The 24,893-nt window shown below is 34.2% G+C and overlaps 2 protein-coding genes across 4 annotated transcripts in view; both read left to right on the top strand.

Annotated features, from left to right (window-relative positions):
• Positions 1 to 11,937, top strand: part of IQUB (IQ motif and ubiquitin domain containing) — a 28,183-nt gene extending 16,246 nt beyond the window's left edge. For 2 of the 3 annotated variants that reach the window (XM_062601645.1, XM_062601662.1), the window contains 6 exons: positions 865 to 1,035; positions 2,744 to 2,920; positions 4,551 to 4,799; positions 6,076 to 6,108; positions 8,179 to 8,364; positions 11,104 to 11,937. In XM_062601645.1, coding sequence (XP_062457629.1) covers positions 865 to 1,035; positions 2,744 to 2,920; positions 4,551 to 4,799; positions 6,076 to 6,108; positions 8,179 to 8,364; positions 11,104 to 11,271 — 984 coding nt within the window. In that variant the 3' untranslated portion in view covers positions 11,272 to 11,937. The remainder of the gene's footprint in view (positions 1 to 864; positions 1,036 to 2,743; positions 2,921 to 4,550; positions 4,800 to 6,075; positions 6,109 to 8,178; positions 8,365 to 11,103) is intronic. The other variant, XM_062601654.1, reaches the window with a different exon arrangement.
• A 2,358-nt stretch (positions 11,938 to 14,295) lies between these two features.
• LOC134154982 (V-type proton ATPase subunit S1-like) overlaps positions 14,296 to 24,893 on the top strand; it is a 48,843-nt gene continuing 38,245 nt past the window's right edge. The window contains exons 1-3 of the mRNA XM_062601674.1: positions 14,296 to 14,408; positions 22,001 to 22,127; positions 22,233 to 22,301. Of these exons, the coding sequence (XP_062457658.1) occupies positions 14,296 to 14,408; positions 22,001 to 22,127; positions 22,233 to 22,301 (309 nt within the window). The remainder of the gene's footprint in view (positions 14,409 to 22,000; positions 22,128 to 22,232; positions 22,302 to 24,893) is intronic.

A 24,893-nucleotide genomic window follows, 5' to 3' on the forward strand; every position in this document is an offset into this window, starting at 1 on the left:
GATTAACATATCTCATTTAATTATAGTTCCATGTTCTATGATAATGTAATAATCAATTAATATTTACCATGTAACTTTCAGGTATTCAGTATTAAATCCTCTTTCCAATTGTTGTCTGTCTTTTGCATACCTGGTTTTATAATATATTTCTTAAAATACAGATTTCTACATTTTTCTTTATTATAGACTAATTATAGCTTTTCTAAATTTCTAATATTCCAGACAACTTCTCATTTTGTATAGAAGTTAATGATGTGCAAAAAGAGAAGTGAGGTAGTAGGCATGTGCTATGTAGTAAGCTTGCAAACAAGGAACTAGCTGAAGTGTCTAATAAGCTGTAAACTCAAACCATACCTTAGTCAGCTTTAACTAAGTTTAGGCATTTTATCCATCTCTATGGCTAACATATCTCAAATCAAACAGCTTCATGAATTTACTTCATACCACTGTAGGCTTTAAGGACTTACGTTTACAGTCTTTACAAAGGCAGTAGTCCCATTGAATTAAGTGATAGTTTGATGATTAATGGCTCAAAGATGAAATAGTGAACACTGTTACTAAGGTCATTTTTAAGCAGAGCATATCCCTGTAGGAGAATATTATTTATTTTTAATAAATGATAAGCCAAAATTTTCATGACCTGAAATTTTAAATATAATATAATGCTATATATAATACAATATAATGCTTGCTCTGGTAGAAAAAGTACTGTAGAAATATCAAAAGTAGAACTGGCCTTTCTTATTAGCCAAGCATTAGAGTTAAGTCCTTGTTTGCTCTGGTGAAACTTGGTGTAACATAATGCACTTGTTCAGCTGGTGATCACATTACAGTAACTCAGAGTGATACAAATTATTTCTGAAGTGTGCACAGCCTAAGAGTTGGAAAGCATTTGATGGAAAAATCACTGAAATGGATACACAGTACACACTCCGTGCCAGAGAACTACTTGAAATCTACCGCAGCATAAGCATGAAAGAAATCCCGAAAGATGAGAGAATAGATGTACTGTTAACACTCAGATGTACAGTGAAGGTATGTTTTGTTTTTCTGTTTGTTGTTGCACAAGAAAGTTGAAGCTGTACTTTCTATAGCCAGAGGTACAGTCACTTAATTATGTTAACATATAAGCAGTGCTTCTCCTGGCAAACAGATACCAGAATGATCAATTGGCAGCAAGTGAGAAAGCCTAGCATACCAGCTGGCATGAGAGAGTATCTGTTACATGCCAGATATGTTCTAAATTCATGTTGCACTTCATGTGATGTGCACTGATTATTTTCTTCAAGTTGTGTTAAAATTATAACCCCATTGTTTTAACCTTTTTTGAGTATTGATATATAATAATTTCAATATAAAGTTTAATTTAATATCCATTACAACTTAATAAAAATTATGACAGGGATTTTAATGACTATATTTTTTTTGTTATTTTTCTCAACACTTTGAAATGTTGAGAAAACTTTTTAGACCTCAGTGGTTTGTTTTGTCATTGTTACAGCTGGCAAGTACTGATGCCCTCTACCATGCCACACACTCCCCTACCTCTACTGTTACTACTAACATTTCTGTGAAATAGTAGCTGGTAGCATATCTTCTAATGTTTTGTTTTTGTTTTTTATTCATGTACAAAAATAAGAATATGATGAGATTTAAAATACTTTCAGGATGCTGTTGGCATCAAAATAAAATAGAATGCTGCTTCCTAGTCTTATTGAAACACATGAATACCTGGCTGTTGGTTTTGGTAATACTTTGGTAATAATTCAATCTAAAGTCAGTACAACAATGGGAATGTTACTAGTTAATGAACTTTTACCCTTCTTGATAAAAGTGAATATTATTACAGTGAGCAAATTTTGGAATTTCTATAAATTAGTATTCTATTTTAAGTAAAGAAACATTGAGCTCATTGTCATTTTTCTGTCATCACCTGTCTCTGGAGAATCTCTCTATAAGCATTTGAAATATGGAAGCCATTCATTCACAAACATAATCATCAAGTCTCTCATGGGTATTATTTTTTCTTTCTTTTTTTCTTTTCTTTTTTTTTTTTTTTTTAACTACCTGCTATGTATATACATTACACCTCCTATTGCATACCCAGCTGAAGCTCCTTAGGGAGATACTTCTGGAGCTACTGGAGTCTGAAAATTTTGCATGTGCCCTGTATCTCATCTCAGATACTGAGCCTTCTTTAGTGCCTCCAGACTGGCTTGTGTTTTGTTCACTTTTCTATGGTGATTTTTGTTTTCAGAGTTTAAAAAAGTGAATATTAAGTGGTTTTTTTTTTTTTTTTTTTTTTTTTTTTTTTTATGGAAGCATTAAATGACACATTTACAATGTGATGACAGGAAAATCATTAGTAAGTTCTGGTTCCTTAGATATTTAATATTGCTTCTCCAAGAGGACTGGAACTATTTAGAAAAATGTATCAATTCGTAAGGTAATAAGATCCTGTTTTTATTAGACTAGATAGAATAGCCACATATGAAATTTCAGTAGAAGTCTAAAATTATCCTGTTTTGGACATGAAGTGTAACATTTCTAAGACACTGAGGAGTCTTTTTGCTGTGTGTGTTTTGGGTTTTTTGTTTGTGAACATAGAGAGGTATGAAAGATGAATGGCATAGAATCCATAGTTTTTTTTGTATCTCTGTTAGATTTGGGGGGGGGATTATGATTTCTTATTGATGTTCTTTTTTCTTTTTTTCTTTTTTTCTTTTTCTTTCTATACTTTCAGGAACATCAATGTAAATTAACACAGGAAATAGTGGAATTAATTGACAGGGAAGTCGATCTTATCTTGAGAGACGTGAAAGAATGCAACTTAGAAGGACTGAGGAAAAGAATTTGTACATTATTTCTACAGTATATTAAAACTCCAAACTTTAACCCTGAAGTTGCTAAAATACTTAAGGTATTATTCCTATTATGCAGTCTGTCAAAGGAACCAGCAAGCTAAAGCTGGAGAAGGGGAATAGGAAGCAGTCAATGCTTTTTAATTTTACTTCCTATAAGTTTTTCTGTAGAATTGTAGAAAGAGTTCTTCAAGAAGTAAAATGTTGAAAGAACACAGTTCTTGCACAGAGACCTACTTGTTTAGGGAGCATGTGGCATAGACATGGTTATAAGAACCTGACAAATGGCTGTCCCCTGTGGTAGTGCTAATGGAGCCCAGGAACTGTAGGTATGAAATAGCAAATTTGAGAATTATAAATGGATAGGGCTTACAAGGTGATAACAGTGAACTGCAAGGTGTGAGCCGATAGAGAGATTTAATTAAAGTGATATAATCAAAAAGCAACACTTTTGTTTTTCCCTGTTGGAAGGAGGGCAGCACCCTATGAGTTCAGAGATGAGAGTTCATTGCCGTTGTTAGTGATATGTAATGAACTTACACCTAAGCAGGTGGTGTTGTTACAAGCTTCTATTGTGCAGCCCATTGCTACCTCATAAAAAGCAGACGTGGGTAGGAGGTAGAGATAGTAGTGGACAACTCTTTAAAATTACATGGGTTTTTCTCTTCTCTGACTACAAACAGCAGGAAAAATATGATTTGCTATGGCTGCTTTAGGCATCATTATTCTGCATTCGTAAGCAGAGGATTCCTCTTACTGTGTTTGGCGTCTCAGGAATAGTGGCATAGTAAGTGACAGCAGGATTTGGAACCAACCAACAATTATTTCATATTACCTGGATTTAGGTACAGTGTGACTTAGATGAGTCGCAATGGAGACTTTGTCTTCTGTATCTGTTGACTAACTGCACCTTAAATTTAGGGTTGAATTGCACCTATATCTGTATTTGAATCCAGTAACCTTCTACAAACCATCTGTACTGACAAAAAAATTTAAAAAATGGCAGTTTATTGACAGACAGCAAGGGGACAGCAGCTCCAGGGCACTTTCAGAAAGGGCAAATGACCACAATGGGTGGCTGAATTGTCAGACTGACCATTAATGGTGCGGGCCCTCCTCACAGGCTACTTTGTATTCCCCACAGACTCCATGAAGCAAGAGGAGAGTGAGGAGGTTATTACCGGGTTTAGGTTATTACCTTCCCCTCATTTTTTTGTGACATGCTGCTACTATTTTTACATTCTTATGCCCAAATATCAATCTACCCATAATCTCAGTGTTTCATTTTTGATATAAAGGACTGATTCTAAATGAAAAATTAAATGCTGAAAAATTACTTTCTGTTTTCTCTATATTGTTATCTTTTCAAAGTGGCTGATTATCTGCATACATAAAAGTGCCAGCAACAGCATTGGATCCTAATGTTTGAGGTCTTTATATAGTTCAGGAATAAGGGGACTGATTTATCTGACTGTTTTTGACAAGTACAATAAGAAGATAGAATAGCTTTTAGTCTTTTATTAAAAAAAACTATTAGATACTTTAAAATAAATATTGATAACTTTAAGATATTAGACTATTTGGAAAAATATATGTAAAATGTATTCCTGATGCTCTTAGGGTTACACACTACTAATGGCCAGATACTCCGTGATAAATTCATCTTTTCTTTTTTTTTTAATCTTTTAGGTTCCACCAGATCCCTTAAAGTTTTATAAAAACGTTAACTTCTGTCGTAGCTGCAAAAATTACTTGCCATCTACTGAGTTCTCTGTTCCTGCTAATTCACGCACCATTGGCAGATGTCGTTTATGTTGTAAGATCGATAATGAGGCTCGGCAGCGAGAAGCGTTTTTGAAGTACAGACTTATACTAAAAAATCTCAGAGAGTCTGAAGCTGATTATCAGGATGACGCTAAAATTGTTTACTTAGTTCAGGTACTGTCTGAAAGAACATAGCTAGTAATGAAAATTAGTGGCTTTGACTATAATTTTTCTTTTATTTTGTGTATGTTCTTCATAAGAAGAGAGATCACCTAAAAAGTACAAAACCTTCTTCTTGTGATATGGTATGCTCCATACCATAAAGAAATTCTTAAGTTCTGGAAGTATAGCCATACTTCCAGAAGTGATTACAAGCAATGCAGTAAAAGAAAGTAAAAGTCTAGCTGACAAGTCAGAGAATCAGATGATAAAAATTCTTCTTCTGCTTCTGCAGTAGCCATCCTATTGCTTAAAAATACTGGCATCATCATTAAAGCAACAGTAATGTTTTCATAGCTATAATACCATTCAAAAGATGCATTTATAGACCATACTTTAATGCATTTATAGACCATTGGTAAGAATTTGTTTTAGTAAAGAGACTGCATTGTTTTATGTTTTCAGAAGGCAAAAATGAAGAAGCTGAGATTTTGACATTTTTGTTCAATGTTAGTAAAGTATTTGTATGTTTGCTGATTCTGGTATTTTGCATTCATTAGGAGTGAGAGTCATTAAGTATTTTAATTCTCTAAATCATTTACCATCATCTGTATTCATCTGTAATCTTATGCATTGTTACTAAGTAGCTAATGTTTCTTAATAATCATTACTGGAACAACATCTCAGTTCAAAGAACTTCTTGCCTCTATCTTCAGCAAATTTTCTTTAGTTCTCTTTAATTTATAACTTATTTTGTCAACAGAACAATTTGACATCCAGTATCCACTGGGAAAGTTTTAAATTCTGAGGTAATTACAGAGTGTTACTTATTAAAAATATCCAGCAATCCAGATTTGTTTGAACTGTTTCAGAGATCTGGCAATAAACTTTACAGTTAACATTCATTGTACACTTTTTGAACTGTATTGTCAGTATATGTAAAGCAACAAAAAAGCAAACAAACAAAAGTCAAACAGCAACACTCTATTGCCACTAAAGCAGTCCATAAAGTTCAGCACTTTACCACAGACAGCTGCCAAAAGGAATATTGGGATTCTTTAATTGTCATATCTGTGTTAAGAAACATTATGAAAGAACTTCATTTTTAAAGCTATTGTTTGTTCATATTGTTTTCCAATTAAGCTAAAGCTTTTTGTCTGTCTGTCTAACTCAGTTTGTCTTAATATGTAGACATCTTCCAAACTGTTTGGGACCCTACTTTCATCACATAACTTCTGGATTTTTTTTTTCTTCCCTTCCCACCAACCTTTTTGTCTTCACTTATATCTAGAAGACACCTATGAGGCACCTGGAAATGCCTCAGGTATAACTGTAAGTCTTTTATAACAGCTATGATAGTTGCATTTGTTACCCAGTGCAGTACAGTAGCTGGCTTTGACTGTATAATCTGTGGACAGATGCAAGTTGTTTACATTCTTGTGGTAAGAATTTAAGAGATTTTTCTTCAGATCTTTTGCATGTGGATTCTAACTGTGCTGAGGCCGAACACCTACTTAAATGCTAATAGGATTCAACAGGCAAAAAAGCAATCGGTATATGTTATGGTGACGCCACTAAATTTAGCTTACTGTAGCGAAAGTTGTGCCCTTTGGTATTAAAATGAAACAGTTCAGCAAATGTGTCAAGATAAGTCTTGAGGCTACCTCCCCCCCCACCTTGCAGAGAGTTCAATTGTGTTGTGCTTCTTGGAATCAATGGAACACATTGTGGACTTGATTTTCTTGATGGGACTTTGGTATTCATTCAAAGTTAGGAATATGTATAAATCTTTTATCCAATTCCTTGCTTACGCTCATTTCCCAATCTCAGCTGCAGAGCATTTAATGATGTCAAATAACAATGCTTGAAAGTTGTTTCTATCCTTTGTGATCCCAGAACAAACTATTTGAGATGAGGCAAAGCATCTTTTGAGATGAATTAACTGTGAAATTTCACAATGAAATGCATGCCTACCTTGGAAAGTACAGAAGAGATCTCTTAGTCCAAACTTTCCACCATAACTAGAAAAATTTTACCATAGTTTTACCGAAGTTAAAATTTATTTCACACAGAAAGAACTTGTAATCCATGAAAAAGGCAGAGTCTTATTTACAGGAGCCCATATGTACTTCAGTGCATGGATTTGTCTTGGACGCTAGCAACTTCTGGAAACTTGAGATGTGCAGCTTAGCACAAAAACAGTAGTATTTGCTAGTATCTATGGTTGCAAATTTCTGACTTCTAAACCAGAAATTCTGTGAAAAGGAAGAAACATTGAAAACATAAAACAATTAGTGAAAGCTAAAAAGAAAGGTCTATAAAACCAGATTTCAATAAGGTCCTACATTTCTGGGATTAGTAGGCACACATATATTACCAATGGAGGTTCTAAGCCTGACACACTGAAAGCAGGAGAATAGCTTTGATTTTGCTTTTCTCTCTGGCAAGAATTTAAGTGGGCTACTGGCTTTTGGAAGCAAGATGGATGAAAATAGATGAAGGTTATATTTCATCAAAAGCTTTGTGTTAGTATGCCTTCGTTAATCCTTTGTCAGGAATTCACTATGTAACAACTAAATACCATTATATAATTGCATAAGTCAAGATTTATTTTTAGAAGAATGAGCTTACTTCAGATGGGTAGCTTGGAGGAAAACATATTCAGAAGTATGGTGTTGCAGAGTCTCCTATAGATTAAATCCTCTAATAATTTTTCCATGACTAATATGGAGAAGCATTAATGGAGAGCAACAGAAAAGCTTACCAAAGTTTGGTGATAGCTCATGACTCAAAATATTTTTTTCCATGCAAGAGGCTATTTTTTATTGAGAATTAGTAGTGATTTCAGATATGTAGTAGTAAATTAAACAAGAGTGATGTAGATTAACCTTAAACACGTGGAAAATACATTTAAAGACCTTTCTGCACTAGAGAACCTTTACAAACAAACCTTCCACTATTTTTGTTTGTTTATCTCGTATCATAGCTACCTGATGTTATAACTTAATTTGGTAAAATGCCTAACAGTATCATATACACAATAAACTGTTTATAGGCAGAGGGAGAGGAAAGGAACAAAGTAGGCAGTGATTTAGAGTCATTCAGAGGTCAGTGGTTTTGTTGTCCTAATTTACCATGTTTTTCAGACCAAATTATTCAAGTAATTTAGCACAGTAATAACTAATTTATTGAATAACATGAAACTGATTATATAAGTGACAGACCACATTAAAGCAAAATGTGCTATATATCTAGAGGTTTTTTAACCAAGTGATTATATGGCATAGGCATAGAACAGTCTTTTACTCCAAGCTTTTTTTGGTTGCTTACACGGTTACAGGAATTTCTTGTAGAATTAAGCATGCTTCTTTCTCAACACTGTTTTCAATTTCAGCAACGAGATCTTCAATACATGGTTGAGAATATATGGGGTTGTCAGTCAGCTCTTAGTGCCTATGATGACCTCTATGATTTGGTTATGGTCAGATGGGATAAGCATCATGAATGGTCTCCATGGAACACCATTCTCCTCACTAAAGACGAGGCAGATGCACATCTGAAACTATGCAACCTTCAGGAGGTAAAATTTGATGTTTTAGAAAAAAAATTTCAATATTGATATTATCTTTCCAGTGAACCCTGTGACTAATGGTATTTGACCAGATTATAGATTCCTTACACCCACCCATATTTATTGGCCTATTTTGACCTGTTGTGACCAATTGGCCTACTGTGACCATTTAAAGATTACATCTGCACAGTTGAATAAAACAGACACCAAATTCAGAGGGCAGCTGGCACAGTACAACTCATATGCGTGTTCCTAAAATCTGTCTTGTCCTGATTCTTTCCTCCCAAATGCAAAAAGCTAAGCGGCCTCACCTGTGCTGCTGCTCACTGAGGAAAGTCTCATGCCTATGCTGTTCCCTCAACTGTTCTCAGAAGTAGATGCCCTGGATGAAAAACATAGCAAGGATTAGCCATAAATTATATGATAGCTGTATGCCTGTGATCTTACACATATTCTGTCTACATTTAGTTTACTAGTATAAATTTAACGTTAAATAACAGAGTGATTATATATAGCTCTTTGTCTAGCATTTAAGCATTTGTAATAATAAAATTTGTCTAAGTTTACTTTCTTACAGAGATGTCATTTAAAGGAAGGTTTAATCTTACAATTCGTAGTTAGACAGTGAAAACAAATGCTGTTCCAAGTTGGAATGACTGAAGAATTTAATAAAGTCCTCTATCTAGACAGTAAATGCCTCACTCTAATGGATATCATATGGTAGAATATCTGTTTTTTAATGCTCAAGTGAATCCTGTGAACTGCATTTGTGCTGCAATTAATAAGAGATTGCTAAACCTTTCTCCTCTAGGTTGCTGTATCTAAGTAGTGATCTGAGGTCATTGTTGTGTAGTGTCTTTTGTTCAGGATGTTCTTAATTCAACTTTTAACAGGATATGTGTGTATTACACATGTAATTTCTGTTGTCATTAGTTGCCCATCTTTTTGGAAGTCTTGAGAGAATATATGAGAACTAAACAGACAGAAAAAATGGATTACTCTGTCAATGAAAAGTTCACTTTGAGAATAAAATAATTTAGTCAGAGAATTCTAAAAATAAATGGAATTCTGACATCCAGGATATATTTCAGGTGTGCACCCAAATTGTATTTTCAAGTAGACACTTACTGCATTTTTGTGAGCATTACATTTAAAAGGTAAAATTACATAAAGCTGGAAATTCCTTTAGTAATCCTCACTTTTACTCAACAAAGCTCTTCAGTCAATGTGAACCTAGTAACATGTCTGTGCATGCACACATTTATGTTACTGGTATTGTGAAGGGAAGAACTTCTTTGGCAGGCAAAGGGTCTGATTAATCACTTATCTGACTTAGCTTAATAACTTCGGATGTCATAGTCAAAGAGATGCCATTAACTTTATTAGGTTCAGAATTTACACTTCTATTTTTAATATGAATGACAACTTCTGGTAAATTGTTTTTCATCATTTTTACTTAACTGCAATAGAAATATTTTCTGATTAGATTTAAACTTTTTCAATCATTGGATTCTTCTCAAATAATGAAACTTAAACTACAGAAGGAAAAATGTGAATTTTTTTTCAGCTCTTACATTATCGAACTACAGTGTAAAGCAAAAAGTGAACAAACTTCCTCTGATTTCAAGTAAACTAAATCTTGAATTTCATCTGCTAAAATAATCCACATTTATGCTTTTTATTTAAAACACATTTAAGCTTTTTATTTAACACATTTTAAAACACATTTTTTTATTTAAAACACATTTATACCCTCTCTATCTCATTATACACAGTCTTCAACAACAGCTTTTTATAGCAGTTTCTGTATGATCAGTGCAGAGTAGTTGAAGGTTAATAGCAAAAGATGTCTGCACGTCCTGCCTCAGTACTTTTAGCATACTTCAGTGGAGATGTAAGGCCAGAAAAGCAACAAGCTATGCAAGCCTACTTGAAAGCCCTAAGTTATTTCCATTTACTTCTTTCTACAAAAGAATAGGCCACATATAGCAAGGAGTTATCTCCCTTCACTGGTAATGGCCAATACTTAGTTCTAAGAAACAAATATCAAATAAGCAAAAAATGAGACAAAATGTCATGTCTATGCAATGTTGTAAGTTGGATCATTGCCTTTCATTCTTTGACATTTTTTTAAAAAATGGCCTCTGAATGGCTTTCTATAATAGAGATTCTTACTAATAATGATGGCAATAGAGATAACAAAGAGTTTTTTCAACTAAATATTCTGTTTATTTATAAGGTAGTCTGAGTTACTAATGATAACTAGAAATTTAGGAAATTACATCACTGTGGAAAGCACAGACAAACTGAAATGCTGAAAAATGCTTGCTGCTGTGATAATTTGTAAATAATCACTCAATTATTATCAAGAAAATTTCCTATATTCATCACCTTACAAATACTATCATTTAAGTCTTGTCTTTTTAATTTTCAAAGGTAAGTAAAAATGATCTTATATGAAGAGATGCAAATGAGTCTTATCTTGAACGAGTAAAAACTGCTGGATTTTTTTTATTTTTTAAAGGTGGTTAATACTTCACAAGGAGTAGTCAGTAGTGTCTAGAACTGCACCATAAGGTAGCAGTATAGAGCTGCTAAATATTTAATTTTCTTATGTATTTTTTATGAATATATTACATAGCATAATTCATTAAATGGTCACTATTTATACTGTAAAATATAAAGCAGCATATAGATTGCTAGCTATTTTAATTGTATTTAATGTAATTTGTATTTTTTTTCTTTCAGGCTTATGAAGCAGCATTTATTCACAGAATAAATCATAAGCATATCCGAGCAAAAAAATACTTTGCTCAGATTCCAACGATGGCATCATTTTTGCATAAGAGTGGTGATCTGACTAATACTAATGAATTTTTAATAGCTAAGCCTATTCCTACTGGTACAAAAGCATAACTCATAAGATAGTTGACTGCATTATTGATTAGTGATTTTAAAGAAATGTTCTTTTTTGCCTGAATCATTTACATAGATAAAAATAAACTTCTGAGGATAAAATAGTTTGATCCTGACCAGTCAATATAACTGCATTTCATGTTTCATAACTTCATTATTTAAAAAGTAAAATATTGTTGATGGGCTTTTTAAATTCCAAATAATTTTTAGTGCAGTGACTATCTTTCTGCATATGCCTGTGTTGCTTGGATGATTTTGTCTGCAGTATAAATACTCCTGCTAAAGGAATGTAGCTAATTTTGTGTCAATTTTTTTTCATTAGAAAATTAATACAATGTATTTTTAGTCCATTTTGCTGTTTTTAAGCCTATGAAGCCAAAAAACCCTCAAACTCTAAATTGCTACAGAACAGCAGAATTGATATGCCCTTCCAAATGTAGTTGCCTTACCTTACAAAAAATTGTGCAAAAGAATAAATGTACCTTTTTGGCTGATCCTGTTGGTCATAATGGAACTGCCAGCATGTAATTATTGAATCTAAGACCTTGAAATTATTGTTAATCAAGGTCATTATTGAAATACACAATACAGATTGTTTGGAACTTGTTAATTTCTTGAAGAGCTTGTGTCATTGCAGCAGAAGTCAGTTTTCTCTTTAAAAATATTTAGTTATGTTTATGTTTGGTTATAGTTACAGAGAAAAGTATTACATTATATAAAAAGTATTATACATTCAATAAACTCCTACAGAAAATTGCAGAGTTTTGTTGACTGCTTGAAACTTCGATTCTAGACACTACTTTGACCCAGGGCAAAATCTCTAGCTCCAAGAAATATAACTGTCTAGGAAAAAGCAGTGGCCTCTAAAACCAGAAAGAAACATATATTTAGCAGCAAACACCCAGGAATTGTATTGGATTCCTCAATAGTTTGTGAACCATAGTTATGGTATCGAACTATCCATGCTAATTTCAATGGAAGACTTTTTGTTGTCTTCAATGGAATTCAGCTCCTTGATTTTAGTTCAGTACATCCAGAACTTCAAACACAAGGACAATCCAGTTGACTTTATATGTTTCCCATGATTTGAGCCTTAAGGTAAGAGTGACTGCTAAGACTGGGCTTCTACCAAAGTAATGAAAAGATTTTTGAAGAAATGTATGGGCTGACTGGCAAGCAGGAAAGCAAGGATCATGTAGGTAATAGCCTACCTCTACACTTGTCATCTTTTTTTTTTTTTTTTTTTTTTTGTTTGTTTGTTTGGAATTCATAGAATCAGAAGGGACTACAGGACTCCAAACACCAGCTCCAAGAATGATAAACTATGAGCTCCTTTCTCCCAATGTAGTCTGTTGTCTCTCATCCTCTTACCATGCACCACTGTAAATAGCCTGGCTGCATCTTCTCAATAATTTCCTCACAAATTTTTCTTTTTTTATGAAGAGTAATTATAAGCAGTAGATGGGAAGGGTTAGAGCACACTTTATGGACAGAAGGTGCATGCAAAATCTGTCAAGAGTATTCTGGATGGTTATGTGAGAAACTAGATCTCTCATTTTCTGGAATATGACCATAGAGAAGTCAGACCATTTCTAGAACTGATAAACAACTTTGCTTGCACTGACTAATTTATTCCAATTAATGCTCATTAGATCATTCCAGTTCTACCCTCTGTCCCTTATGCTCTAGATTGTGGTTTAATCTGTATGTTCCCTTAAACCAAAACACAGTCGCTTGAGAAAAGAGAGGTGGATGAATGTTTTTAAAACATTTCTGAGAAGAGGGAAAGTTCAATTGAAGTGTTGACTTTAGTGTTACATAGTGGTAACAGCAAGAAGAAAAGACTCATGTCGGGGGTTGACTTTATTACTTTCCTCAAATTTATTATATTTACTAGGGCTCAGAAAACTGATTTCAATCAGGAATGATGAAATAATTGTCTTATATTAGACAACAGAGGTATAACAATATACTGTGAATTAAGACAAAAGAACTTCATGAATCAAGTTACTTGTGCTCAGATTCAGAAGTGAGTATGCATCCTGTTCTTCCTTTACATATTTTCTGAGAGTGTTTATCGTGCTTCCTTATTTCCTACTTATCACAACTTGTTATAAAATAGCTATCAATTTCTTTTATGTATTGACCTTATATCTTGTTCTGATTATAAAGAAGCTTCCATGCCTGGTGACAAACATGACATAGTGTAGTCACATGCTATGGAAGCAGCTCAGAGCTTGACAGGGATAAAAACATATATACCACAGGAATTTATTTCCTGATATGAAGAAATTCTGTATGACTATTTTGATCTTGCATGAGACTCATGAAGTTCTGAAGACATGTCAGGTTCTGAAGTGATTCTAATTTGCTTACGACTTACGATATTTTTGATTTATCGATACCTCTCCATGTGAAAGATAGTTGAACAGTTCCATATTTTGGTGAATACATTTCAAACTTACCGTTTTCTCACTCTCTTCCTTCTTGCTGGAAGCTGCAATGAATAGACTTAGCGTATATTTCAAACCCACCAAATGGATAATATCAGCTGTCAATACATACTAAAGAGCTAAGTTGAGGAACATGATAATATATAGCAGGGGAAGTTATGCAGAAAGTATTTTGTACAAATCAGAAAACTTTTCTGGAAATTCCATTGTTAAGCTGAGCAAGTCGATAGTTATCAAAGTGTTAGAAAACAGAACAGGTATTTGAACTTCACAAATATCCCATGTACTAGAATATTATTTTTTCAGAGAAGTATCTGTGCTTACACTGCAGACAGTTTTAAGGGCCACTTAAACTATGCAACTGAAAGTTATTAAAAATATTTATAGTTGTAAACTTGGAATTAAGGAATTCCATGTTTTGAAAATTCACACTGTTGTTATAGAGCAACCTCACCCAGTAGGCTGGCTGGATCCAGATCACATCAATTGAAGTGGAAAATGCAGCTTGTTTCAACATACGCTCAGACTTTTCTTTGCAGCTAGCCAGTTATATACTAACTTGACTGGTATCATGACACAATTCTACTCTGCTGCATTAGTCCAGCTGTTGTGGCCCATGACTGTGCTATTCAAAATGACTCTGTCAGTGGAGCATGCACCTATGCTGGTTTGGTCAACTTGGAGGTAAGAAATCTGATAAAAAAAAAGTATCTCTGTATAAAACTTCTCTCTCTCTGTGTGTGTGTGTGTGTGTGTGTGTGTGTGTGTATACATAAAATATATTGAATATAATCAGTTGTAGTAAATAAAAAATTGATAAACTCATCTCTCATATCTGGGCAACACAACCTGACTGTTGAGTTTATCTAATTTGCTTATAAATTTAGTGTTCTAATCTGAGCTGTGAGAAGTAAATAAAACCCATATTCCTCAAATCTGAAGTAGATACACTTTATTCACCCTTCACCCTTAGGCAACCTTGAGCTCCACCACCATTAGTAATGTCATAATTTAAATGCTATAACATAAGGTAAAAAAAAAAAAAAAAAAAAAAAAAAAAAAAAGAGCTGACCAAAAACTGTGTGGGCAACTTTAATCCTTGCATTTCCTAACTCCAAAATTTTGATTTTTTCACTTTAATGTTGGTAGGGAATGTTTTAAAGTAGGGAATGTTTTAATAGAATACATTTCTGAGTGAATAACATCAGTTGTTAGAAATGACTGAGGGGCTGCAGAATTTTGAAGATCCAAAGAGATACCTGAAAATCAGAGTACATAGAACCAAAGTGTACTTATGAAATAGGACTTTGAACCTGTCTTGAAAGAGCAAGACTGGTTTCAGCAAACATAGACCTCTTTTTCCAGCTCAAAGTTTTATTCAGATAAAATTTAAGGATTTATATAATTATTTGGGATTTATATGAAGACAGCAGCTTGGACAAAGCAGAATCTCCAGGTGGAATACTGGATATGTAAAAATGTAAGCAGACTATGCAATGCTTGTTCACAAGGTAATTTCTGCAGATTTTGTCTAGCAGGTTTTACTCAAGTTTTTACCATGGTAAATCTGTGTCAGAGATTTGAAAGAAAAGGCTCCTAAAAGACTTATAGGGTCACAGAAGTGATTGGAAGGGCTAAAGGCAAAATGATCCTGCTCTGGATGAGAAGGTAACAGACTTGCTGTACCTCAGGTTTGCCATGTGTCCTTTGCCTTGTGTAAATCACTCAAATCTCTCCCTTATTTTTGCCTCCACATTCTTAACCTGGTTTATCTAAATTGCCTAAAATGTAAAACCTCTAGTGGAGAGTTTATCTCATAGCTCTGGAAGTGCTTATGTATTATACTTAGTTCAACAGGTTGCCTGATCTCAACTGGCTATCTGTTAATTTCTGTAGTATAAATAGTCCTTAACATTAGCAGTATTTGGAATTGTTATAATCCAGCCAGGTGACTTCATAAGCATAAAATGCTTTCCTGTATCATGAACAGCCTTGCAGCATAAGTCATCCCGCACTTTGGCTGTATGAATAAATAGAAGGGTGAGGATTCCTGCCAGGTCCCCTTGTTCGCATGACTGTTTGGGTGATCCTGGACAGGGGGTAGTTCTGTTTCCTAACTCCTCTGGTCATTGTCAACTCTTGTCAGGCCTGGATTCATGAGGCTTGATTCTTTTGTACCTTTATTACTTCATTAACTCCCAAAATGTTACTTATGATCTGCTCTTCTGTAAAGTAGAAAGGGAATCAAAGCAGTGGTTTCTTGGGAGACGATTGTCCTTTTAGGCAGTTGGGCTGGATTCAGTATACCTTTCTTGAAACTTTTAATCCATTCTTCAGCATGTTCAAAACATTATGGATTATCCATCTCTCATTAAGAAAAGAATTAGACTAAACTGATTTATCCTTGTATAAATGTTTAGTCTTTAAGGAAGATTATTAAGGTTGAAGTCTGAGAACTAAATCTTGATGCTTTTTGATCTTTTTAAGATCTTGTGTAAATTTGCAGTTGCTTCTCAATGCAGCAGTTTTAAGACAAGAATAGAATTATTCGGAAATGTTAGGAACATTAAGAGTTAGACTGAATAAGCTCTTCAGTAAATCCTTCTCCGAGTAAAGTGCCATCTATAGAAATGTGGTACTTTTATGGTCTTTCATATGTCATGCTTTAATCTTCAAGGCCATGGAGAAACTGCATTTGAAAACAAACGTGCATGATTTTAAATGTTTTTCTTTCAAATGTATTCTGGAAATTGTATTCATTCCTTATTGGTAATTAATACCATTTTTGACTCTTCTCATCTCATTTTGAGTCTTCTCATCTCTTAAGTATTTTCAGAAAATGAACCTCTGGTCCACGGGGAGCCACAACACATTGGAATCTGCAAGTGTACCATTTTGACAAAGTTAGATTAGCTGACTTTTTTTTTTTTTTTTTACCCCCGAAAGAAATAAACAAATATTTCGACACCAAGGAATTTTTCTACATTCAGAATGCTTAATGTGTTCACTTTTAAATAACATGCAAAACTGAAAGACTTCTAAACCTCTGTATTTAATAACAAGTAAATGTGGGGGAGAGTTGTTTTTTGTGATAGAAGTTACCCTATGGTAACAACAAGAAGAAAAGATCATGTTTCCTTTGTCCTAGTTCCTAGGTTATATAAATATTACACCTGTTGTTAACATAAGCAAAGCCTTATCAGTTAATCCAGGGTAGTCATAAACACAAACTTTCTGCCGGAGTGCAGTCTGCAACTTGCTCTACTGCGGATTGATCAGGTTTATACAAAAGTAGAGCAAGAAAATCAGAACAGTGGACTGATAAAACCAGTTTCATGTTTGCATAACTAGAACTTTTTTCAGAAAGAGTGTTCCTCCTACTATGACCTTTGTATTTTTTAAAAGTTACAGTTTTCTGAGGGAGAAATTACTTCTGGTGAAAACCAGTGAAGTAACTGCCAAAGAGAATTATGTTATTTAATAAAATAAAAAAACAGGAACTTCCGTTTGCATAATCCTTTACTCCATGCTTTACACTTGGTACTTTGATAATGATGCAAAGTTGTCAGTGTGTTATCTCCAGGCTTATAAAATCTGGAAATTAATATTAAGGGTTTTAGAAAGGGTAACTAAATAAGCTCAATGATTATCAACAGATGTCTATTCATTTTGTGGGAGTATGTCCACCAGTATAAAACATATGATTCATAGGTCAAAAGAAGTAGAAATTCATCAATCTACTCCATCCCCGCATCCAGATTAATTACTGGTGTATGGCATATAATAGTTGAGAGATAATAAATTGTGCCATTTTTTTAAACTAGCCAGTGTTAGTAAAGTGGTGTCTTAGAAGGGCTATATTAGAAGAATTTAACATGTTGAAATCTCTATTTTATGCATTATTGTGCTGAAACCATGTTATTTCAAGATAATGTTAGGTATCAGGTATAGAGGAAACCTGTATTTGACAGGCATGCACCGTGTGCAAAGCATAAAAGAAGTGCGATATATATCCTTACAATGATATCAATAAATGAAATACCTCTTTTCTCCAGAAATAAAAATGTAGATCTATACTTTGAGAAAAAAATAGCATTTTCCACCAAACAACAACCTTTCTTCATTGAACTCAGGAGGAAGATGAGATGGGAATAAGTCAATAGGCTGTAATGTCCCACTTTTCACAAAGGAGCAATAGCAATCGGAACGTTCTCCAACATAACTTTAGCCTGGAAAATTAGCCTTCGACTTAAATAAGCCTTAAGCTAATATCCTTTGATCTCTTTGCTCCTCTTGCACATGATTCCAAGCAGGAACTTGATTTAGCTATTTTGAATCAATATTCAGAGGAATCTCCCTTTCTTACCACAGACTAGAGAGAGGCCTCTGATTAAAATTAGCCTTTGTAATTGCCCCCTCATGTGTCTGTTTTAAGAATACTTAATATATCATATATCATATAACACTACCTTCATTTATTTTCTCCTTATATTGGAAGATATTTTATGGAAAATTCAGATTATAAGTATTTTGAGTACCAATAATACGGTTGCAGTGTTTCCTAAAACTGTAAGAAGTTTTCTGAAAAATCACTAGAAAGAGATGGAATGTAGAAGTGGTATAGCGAAAGTCGAGAATTATTTTAGCTATAACGCTGCTAAAATAAAATTCCATGGATATATTTTGTGCTGTAGTGCTTGAGTAGCTTTTTAAATTTTTTGTCATATAGTCACCAGTTTTCATTCTATTGCTGCTACTCTTAATGATGACATGTGAACTTAGTGTTTAGGAGTTGTATTTAAAGGCCCTGTTTGCTTCTGCTGTGTAGGAGAAAATATTATTTGCTATAAGATATTCAGGTACTGACTGAAAGAGACAACTGAAAAAATAACTTTGGGGAGAGATTCCAGAAGCCAGCTACAAAACAATTATGTAGGATCACAAGCTGAAAGATGTAAAAGTTCTTAACTAAGAGGCTATTTTTCCCATGGGTCCAGATACAAGAAATCTTGAAATCTTCACTTCCATCAAAAATAACTGTCCAAATACCCAGAACTGTTAAAATAGCTAGAAAAAAACACAATTTAGAGAAGATATTATCTCAACTTTGCAATAATCCGTATGCTTAGATTTGTTATAATGCCAGAGCAGCTAGTGGGGAGAGAGAAGCAAGAGTAAGCTTAGCTGTCCATCCTTTCTTCTTCACTGCATCATCTGGCTCCTGTAGGGAAAAGAGAGCAGTTGAGCTTTAAGCTTCTTCCTTTTTAGCTAGAAAGAAAGCATATATGTTAGCAGAGATCCTCATCAGTATGAGGCTCCCATGGCTGATTATGACAGTTCTGCAGTGGAGAGGTTAAGTATGCTTGGCATACAGATGCACGAGGTTGTGCATCTTTGGCCATAAAATTTGTAGTAGCAATCAAAGCTTGTGTTGGCTTACTGCCTATTTCATCCTCTACCTGACACACTTCTGGCCAAGGGCTTTGAAAGATCTCCGCCATCCATAACTGATCCTTTGCTCCCTGCTCAAGGTGAAGAGTTCAAAGGATTGGACCACTTCATTGCATTCAGTGAAGCATACCTTCAGCTTATCCACCATGCGCTGCCTGTAGCAGTCACATATTATTGTTTTACTTTGCAGTTCACAGCAAAATACCTAGAAAAACATACAGACACTTCCCATCTGAACCATGGACAGAATTTTGTTGCATTTACTACCAACTCATTCCACATAGCGTGTTATCTTACATATTGAGACATGCAATACTCAGCAAACTAAGTAAGAGAAGCAAAATAAATGTAACCATAATATGGGAACTGTGGCTGCTATGCAAACACTACATTAAAATATTGAATAATTTTAATCTCTGAGTTCAGAGAGTTCTGCCGTCTTCTATTGGTCCTTACAGGGTTTCAATCTACAGTTATTTTGTTTTGTTTATTTAGACAGACTAAACTGCAAAATATAGGCACTCCAACAGAACATACAGACAATAAAATGAAACAGTAGGATGCATGTAGAATTATGAGCTAACTGATGTAGGTTTATTTTTCTAATGCTGATGTTATCAAAGTTAACTACTTGGAAGCTAAAAAGTTTTGCAAAGGGCGGTTTGCCAGGTTAGAAAGCCAGCAAGAGCTGCTTCAAGGCACAGGCAATAACTTGGAAGCAATCATGTTTTAAAATGGGATCATTATATTTCTAAAACCTTTAAGTGTGACATTTCTGAGTTCAAGACAAAAACTTTTGACATTGTGCTGCTATAAATAACTTCGTTCTGTTTCATGTGTTATTTTTTATTTCCAGCTTTAAAAAAAAAGCTCTCGAAATCTACAGTCTTTCTCATATTTGGCATTAAATAGATTTGATTGATCAGCTGATTTGCTGATAAACATAACAAAATATTCATTATCATTTCCCTTCACACTAGCCATTCTTTAATGTCTCTTAATTTAATCTGTCTTCTTTTCCTTTAATATCATTAGCATTTTAATGTGGCCATGAAAATATAGCAAATTCATAGAGCCAGTATGAAAGTTGATTCCTGAAAAGTTTCTGAATCTTTGAGAGGCTTTTTTTTGGTTGGTTATTTTTTTAATTCCTTATTTTTAAAGACAATACTTAAATCTTTGAGACCATAGAGTTTGCCTTTCCTCAAAAGTTGAGGAAGATCTGTAGTAATTTCTAAGTTGTTGGGCTTTATAAATATTATGTTGATTTCCAAGCGCAAATGAACAAGGAAGTGAAGATGCTGACTACAATTAAGAAAATGTCAAATGCCAACTTCTGTCACAGAAGAAAAAGAACTACCTTCCTGTACAGCAGAGTTTACTTTCAAAGCTTGAAAAGGTGACAGGCTAAAGGTTACCAGAATTTAATTTTAACATTTCTGGTACCTTGTCCTGGGAGAGTCTCCCACAAGTATTGTTTGCTCTAACCCAAAATCTACAGTGAGCTAGGGATCTAATATTGCATGATTGCACTTTTAGCTCTGCTGTAGCTGTGGTTGAAAACTTTTGGTTCACTCCACGCAATCTTCATTGGAATTACTGGGAAGTCTCACTGGGAAGTGAAATATAAGTTTTGCTTGTCTGGGAAATACTATCACTCTAACTTCCTGCCTGTTCATTACCCCTGCTGTGTCTCCATCTTAGGAGATTGCAAAGACCATTTTTATTCATAGAAGCTGCATCTGAAAAGGGTTGTTCTTGCAATTTGCTTTAGAAAATCTAATCAGCATCTCAGCTTCACCAAACTGCAGTCATATAACAGCTAGTGCTATCATTTTGTATGTTCTATTCTTTGCAATTACAACCATTTAAATAGATTAGAATACCTGATTTCTCAGGCCTTAGTGGCCAATGTGTGTTTGTGGAAAATGGATGATTAAGCTTCAAGCTCTTCAATCTACAGAATGACAATATTATCTTAGACATGCCACTTAGGACCAAAATTTTTGTAATAAATTCCATCCAAATAGATCCGTGTAACATACTGTTAAAGGTGCATGATAAGTTACTCTTGCTTTTACAAAAATCTCAGTCAAGTTTTAAAAGAATAATGCCACACTTAGTTTTGCCCATAATTGTACTTTCTAGTGATAAAACTAAATAAATTGTCTACTTTTCTATCAACTCCTCTTGACAGATTGGCAAAAGAATTATAAGTTTTTCTTAGAGTCTTTTGCCATTCTGTTCAGAAGAGTTCATGCTTCTGAAAAGGTGTTTTTTTCTGTGCTACTTCTGCGGAAAGGTTGATTCAACACTAAAAACTTTAGGAGAGACCACATTTCTTTATAAAATATTTAAAAACTACTTTAACTTTAAAAAAAAGGTTTATGGAAAAAAAATGTATATCATGCTAGCTTGTGGTCTGACTTGAATTCTATTGCTCTCTGCCACCAAGATGTCTGACACCATTAGAAACTTTTTCAGGAGTTGAGATTCCAGCTGGGAATACTCTGTGAAGGTTTTCACCATATTCATTCAATTTAGTAGTTAATTTTTGAAAAGATACGGCTGTGTTATCGTACACAAACAAGAAAAGCTAATAATAGATAAATGCAGACTGGACCAATTTCATTCCTGCTGTAACACTGTTAATTTCTTGTGGACACAGACGAACAAATCCTTTCTCCTCTTGAATGAAAGTAAACTGAACTGTAAACCTGATCTTAATCTAAAGATGATATCACTGTCTTCTTCTGTATAGTTGAATGAAAGAAGAGAATCACCACTGGCAACAAGTTTTACAGGAAAAATAATTTTCTTTGTAGATCACAGTGGAATCCAGATACTACTCTGCATGAAGGACACATTGTCTCAACACAGGAGCTGGCTGTACTCCTGCAACCTTTTTTTACCCAGAATTCCAAAAATTTAGTCTTGTTTGTTCAAGATACGGTATGTAACATTAATTCTTTTTATCTTACCAGTGTTGAATGCAGATCTGTGTGTAAATGAGATGACATGATTCTTTCTTACCAATCTAATCTCTTTGTTTTTCAGCTAAGCATAGATGATTTCACATATTACAGTGAACTCTATGGTAACAAGAAGCCATTTCAAAATCTTCAGGCAAGCGTTTTTCTCTTTTATTTCTTTATATGGAATGTTTGAGATTAAAAATTACGTAAGATGCAAACAGACAATAATTGGGAGAATAAAAATGAATTGCAACAGTTTTCCTATTAGCTTATTTATTGAGATTATTTAAGTAGATGAATTAAAGTAAATCAATTTAGTTTGCAGAAATATCTTTTGTATCTTTTTGTAGCTATTTTATTTCTGAAAATCAAGTTCTCAGAATTTATCTTGACTGACAATTTTTTTTCTAAGCTGCAATTTTATATTGTAGAAAACAATACAAACTCCCATATCAGCAACACAAAATACAGTTTTGAAGCCACAGTAAAAAAAAAATAGTTATAGGAGTCAACTGTTTATTCTGTTTTTTCAAAATTGAAAACCAGTTTTATTTTCATGCAAAGTGAAGTTGTCTCAACCCATGCAATAGTTTTATATTTAAATATAGTTAACATGTGCCTACATACTGCATTGCTTTAATCTACATGGAAAAAAAGTTATTCTACTGCAGTAATTTGAAACGAACTACAGACACAGACATTAAGACTGAGTCCTCCTGAGCTACCAAGCAACTTTAATTTCCGTCCTTGTCTTCCTCATTAGGGAAGTTTATAGATTTTGTGCACAGCATCTCTGCTTACACTGATGTTACAATTTACCGAACTGTTGAAAAAAAAGAAGTGTTCACACAGGGAAGTCATAAACGCAGTCCTGGATGACCAGAGCTGTTAGTAACATCGCTAACACCAGAGCACATGAGGAAGCATAAATTTCTAAGCACCGCGCAGCAAGCTCATGCGTAATTAAATACATAAATATCCACATATTGCCTATCTTTGCATCTGTGCTCTAAGAACCTCATATCTTCCTTGTATCACCAAGACTGGAGAACCCTTCATCTTGCTGCCATCTGAAAACGTATTGACACTGATGCTGGAACAAAAGTAACAATTCAGAGTGTGTAAATGGTTTGCTCTGAGTACTGCTCATATATATCAGTGATTGCATCCACAGCCAGATATGTTGATATGTCTCTGGTATGCCCTTTCTTCTTTGGATTTAGGATCTATGCAAGGTTGCATCTGGAGCAAATTTCCCTCTTGCTTCCATGACTGAAAAACTGATTTGATTTTATAATTCAGATGCTGTGTGAAGTACATTACTGCTGCAACCTCCTGGTGATATAGTGGTCTTATTTAAGTAGGCCCCTGAATGCTTAAGACGAGAGATTTGAAAGCCTTTACAACTTTACATCTTTTGCCTTGTAACTGGGACTCCATCAACATGCTGGAGCTTAGAGCCAAATACTAGAAATGAGCCTGGGGACTGATGGGTCTAAAAATCTGGAGATGTATACTGAATGGATTGGAGTCCTCTAGAGAGCTAGTAAGGAGGTCCTCAGATAAAGGATCACATTTAACTAAGTCTGTTCATGGTCTGTGTCTGGTAGGGCAAAGATTTGACTCAGGTTTTCAACAAACTGAATAAATGTCAGTAACGGGAAGTTTATTTTGCTTTCTGGTCTTGCCTCTGCTCCCACTCTGTCCTGGAACTGAAAATCTTTTTCTGATTACAATTTTTTCAAAACCAAAAAGTTTCTTTTGATAAATTGGTAACCTTAACTCTAGCACTTCCTAGTTTTTATGTATTGAACTTGGTAATGTTAATATTTTTCTAGTATAGTTTTGTGGGGGTGACATGCTGTAACATAGACGAAAGGGAATGGGATGTATAAACTAAATATTTCTTTTTCATTTAGGTGCACATATGGAGAATTTTGACAATATATGCACAGACTCATAGCTTTTAGTGCCAGAAAGCCTCCTTCTAATCATCCAGTTTCATCTTCAGTATAACAGAGGCCACAGAAATTTGCCTAGTTGCTCTCACATCAATTCCATCCCACTTCAGTCACTTTGTGAAAGAAATCTTTTCTTAATCACAGTGTGAAAGACTCTACAGAATACAGGACAGAGTGAAGGTCAGACCTGAATTTTCTCACTGGGGAAACTAAAATCTTTGATGTTGCATAATCACAAATTTTTATACCTTCACACTCTTTGTTATACAAGTGATTCATTAAGCTGTAATAGATGTTCCATGTCACTCAAGTAGCCTCTTTTTGAACTCAGCAATGCAAATTTATTCACAGACTTATACTGAAGATCTCATTTACTATGTATATGTGCATGTAGCAGCATGTGTACTACAAGAAGAAAGTGTTATTTGCTAAAGAGTTATAGGCTTGTAAACCACAGAGACATTTGCAGATATTAGATTTGTTCAGCTACGTTAGCAACTGTTTGGAGCTTTTGGGATCAATAGTTCTGTATGTAAAAAAAGAAAGAATGCTATTTCCAGTTATTACAAAAAGAGGTCTTATAGGTAGATCAGGTACCTTAAACATTCAAATAACTTTTTAATTAAATAATAAAACATGAAGATTAGCATTTGGGGATTTTTTCTGTCAAGCAGTCACCTATCCTACAAACTACTGTTCTTTAATGTTAGCTTTCACTTTCCCAAGCTAAGAGTCATTTCCTTAAAACTGCAGTGTATGGTAAAGCACTCCTACTAGTTGCT

Source organism: Rhea pennata, chromosome 1, assembly GCF_028389875.1.
Source record: "Rhea pennata isolate bPtePen1 chromosome 1, bPtePen1.pri, whole genome shotgun sequence".
Classification (NCBI taxonomy): Eukaryota; Metazoa; Chordata; class Aves; order Rheiformes; family Rheidae; genus Rhea; species Rhea pennata.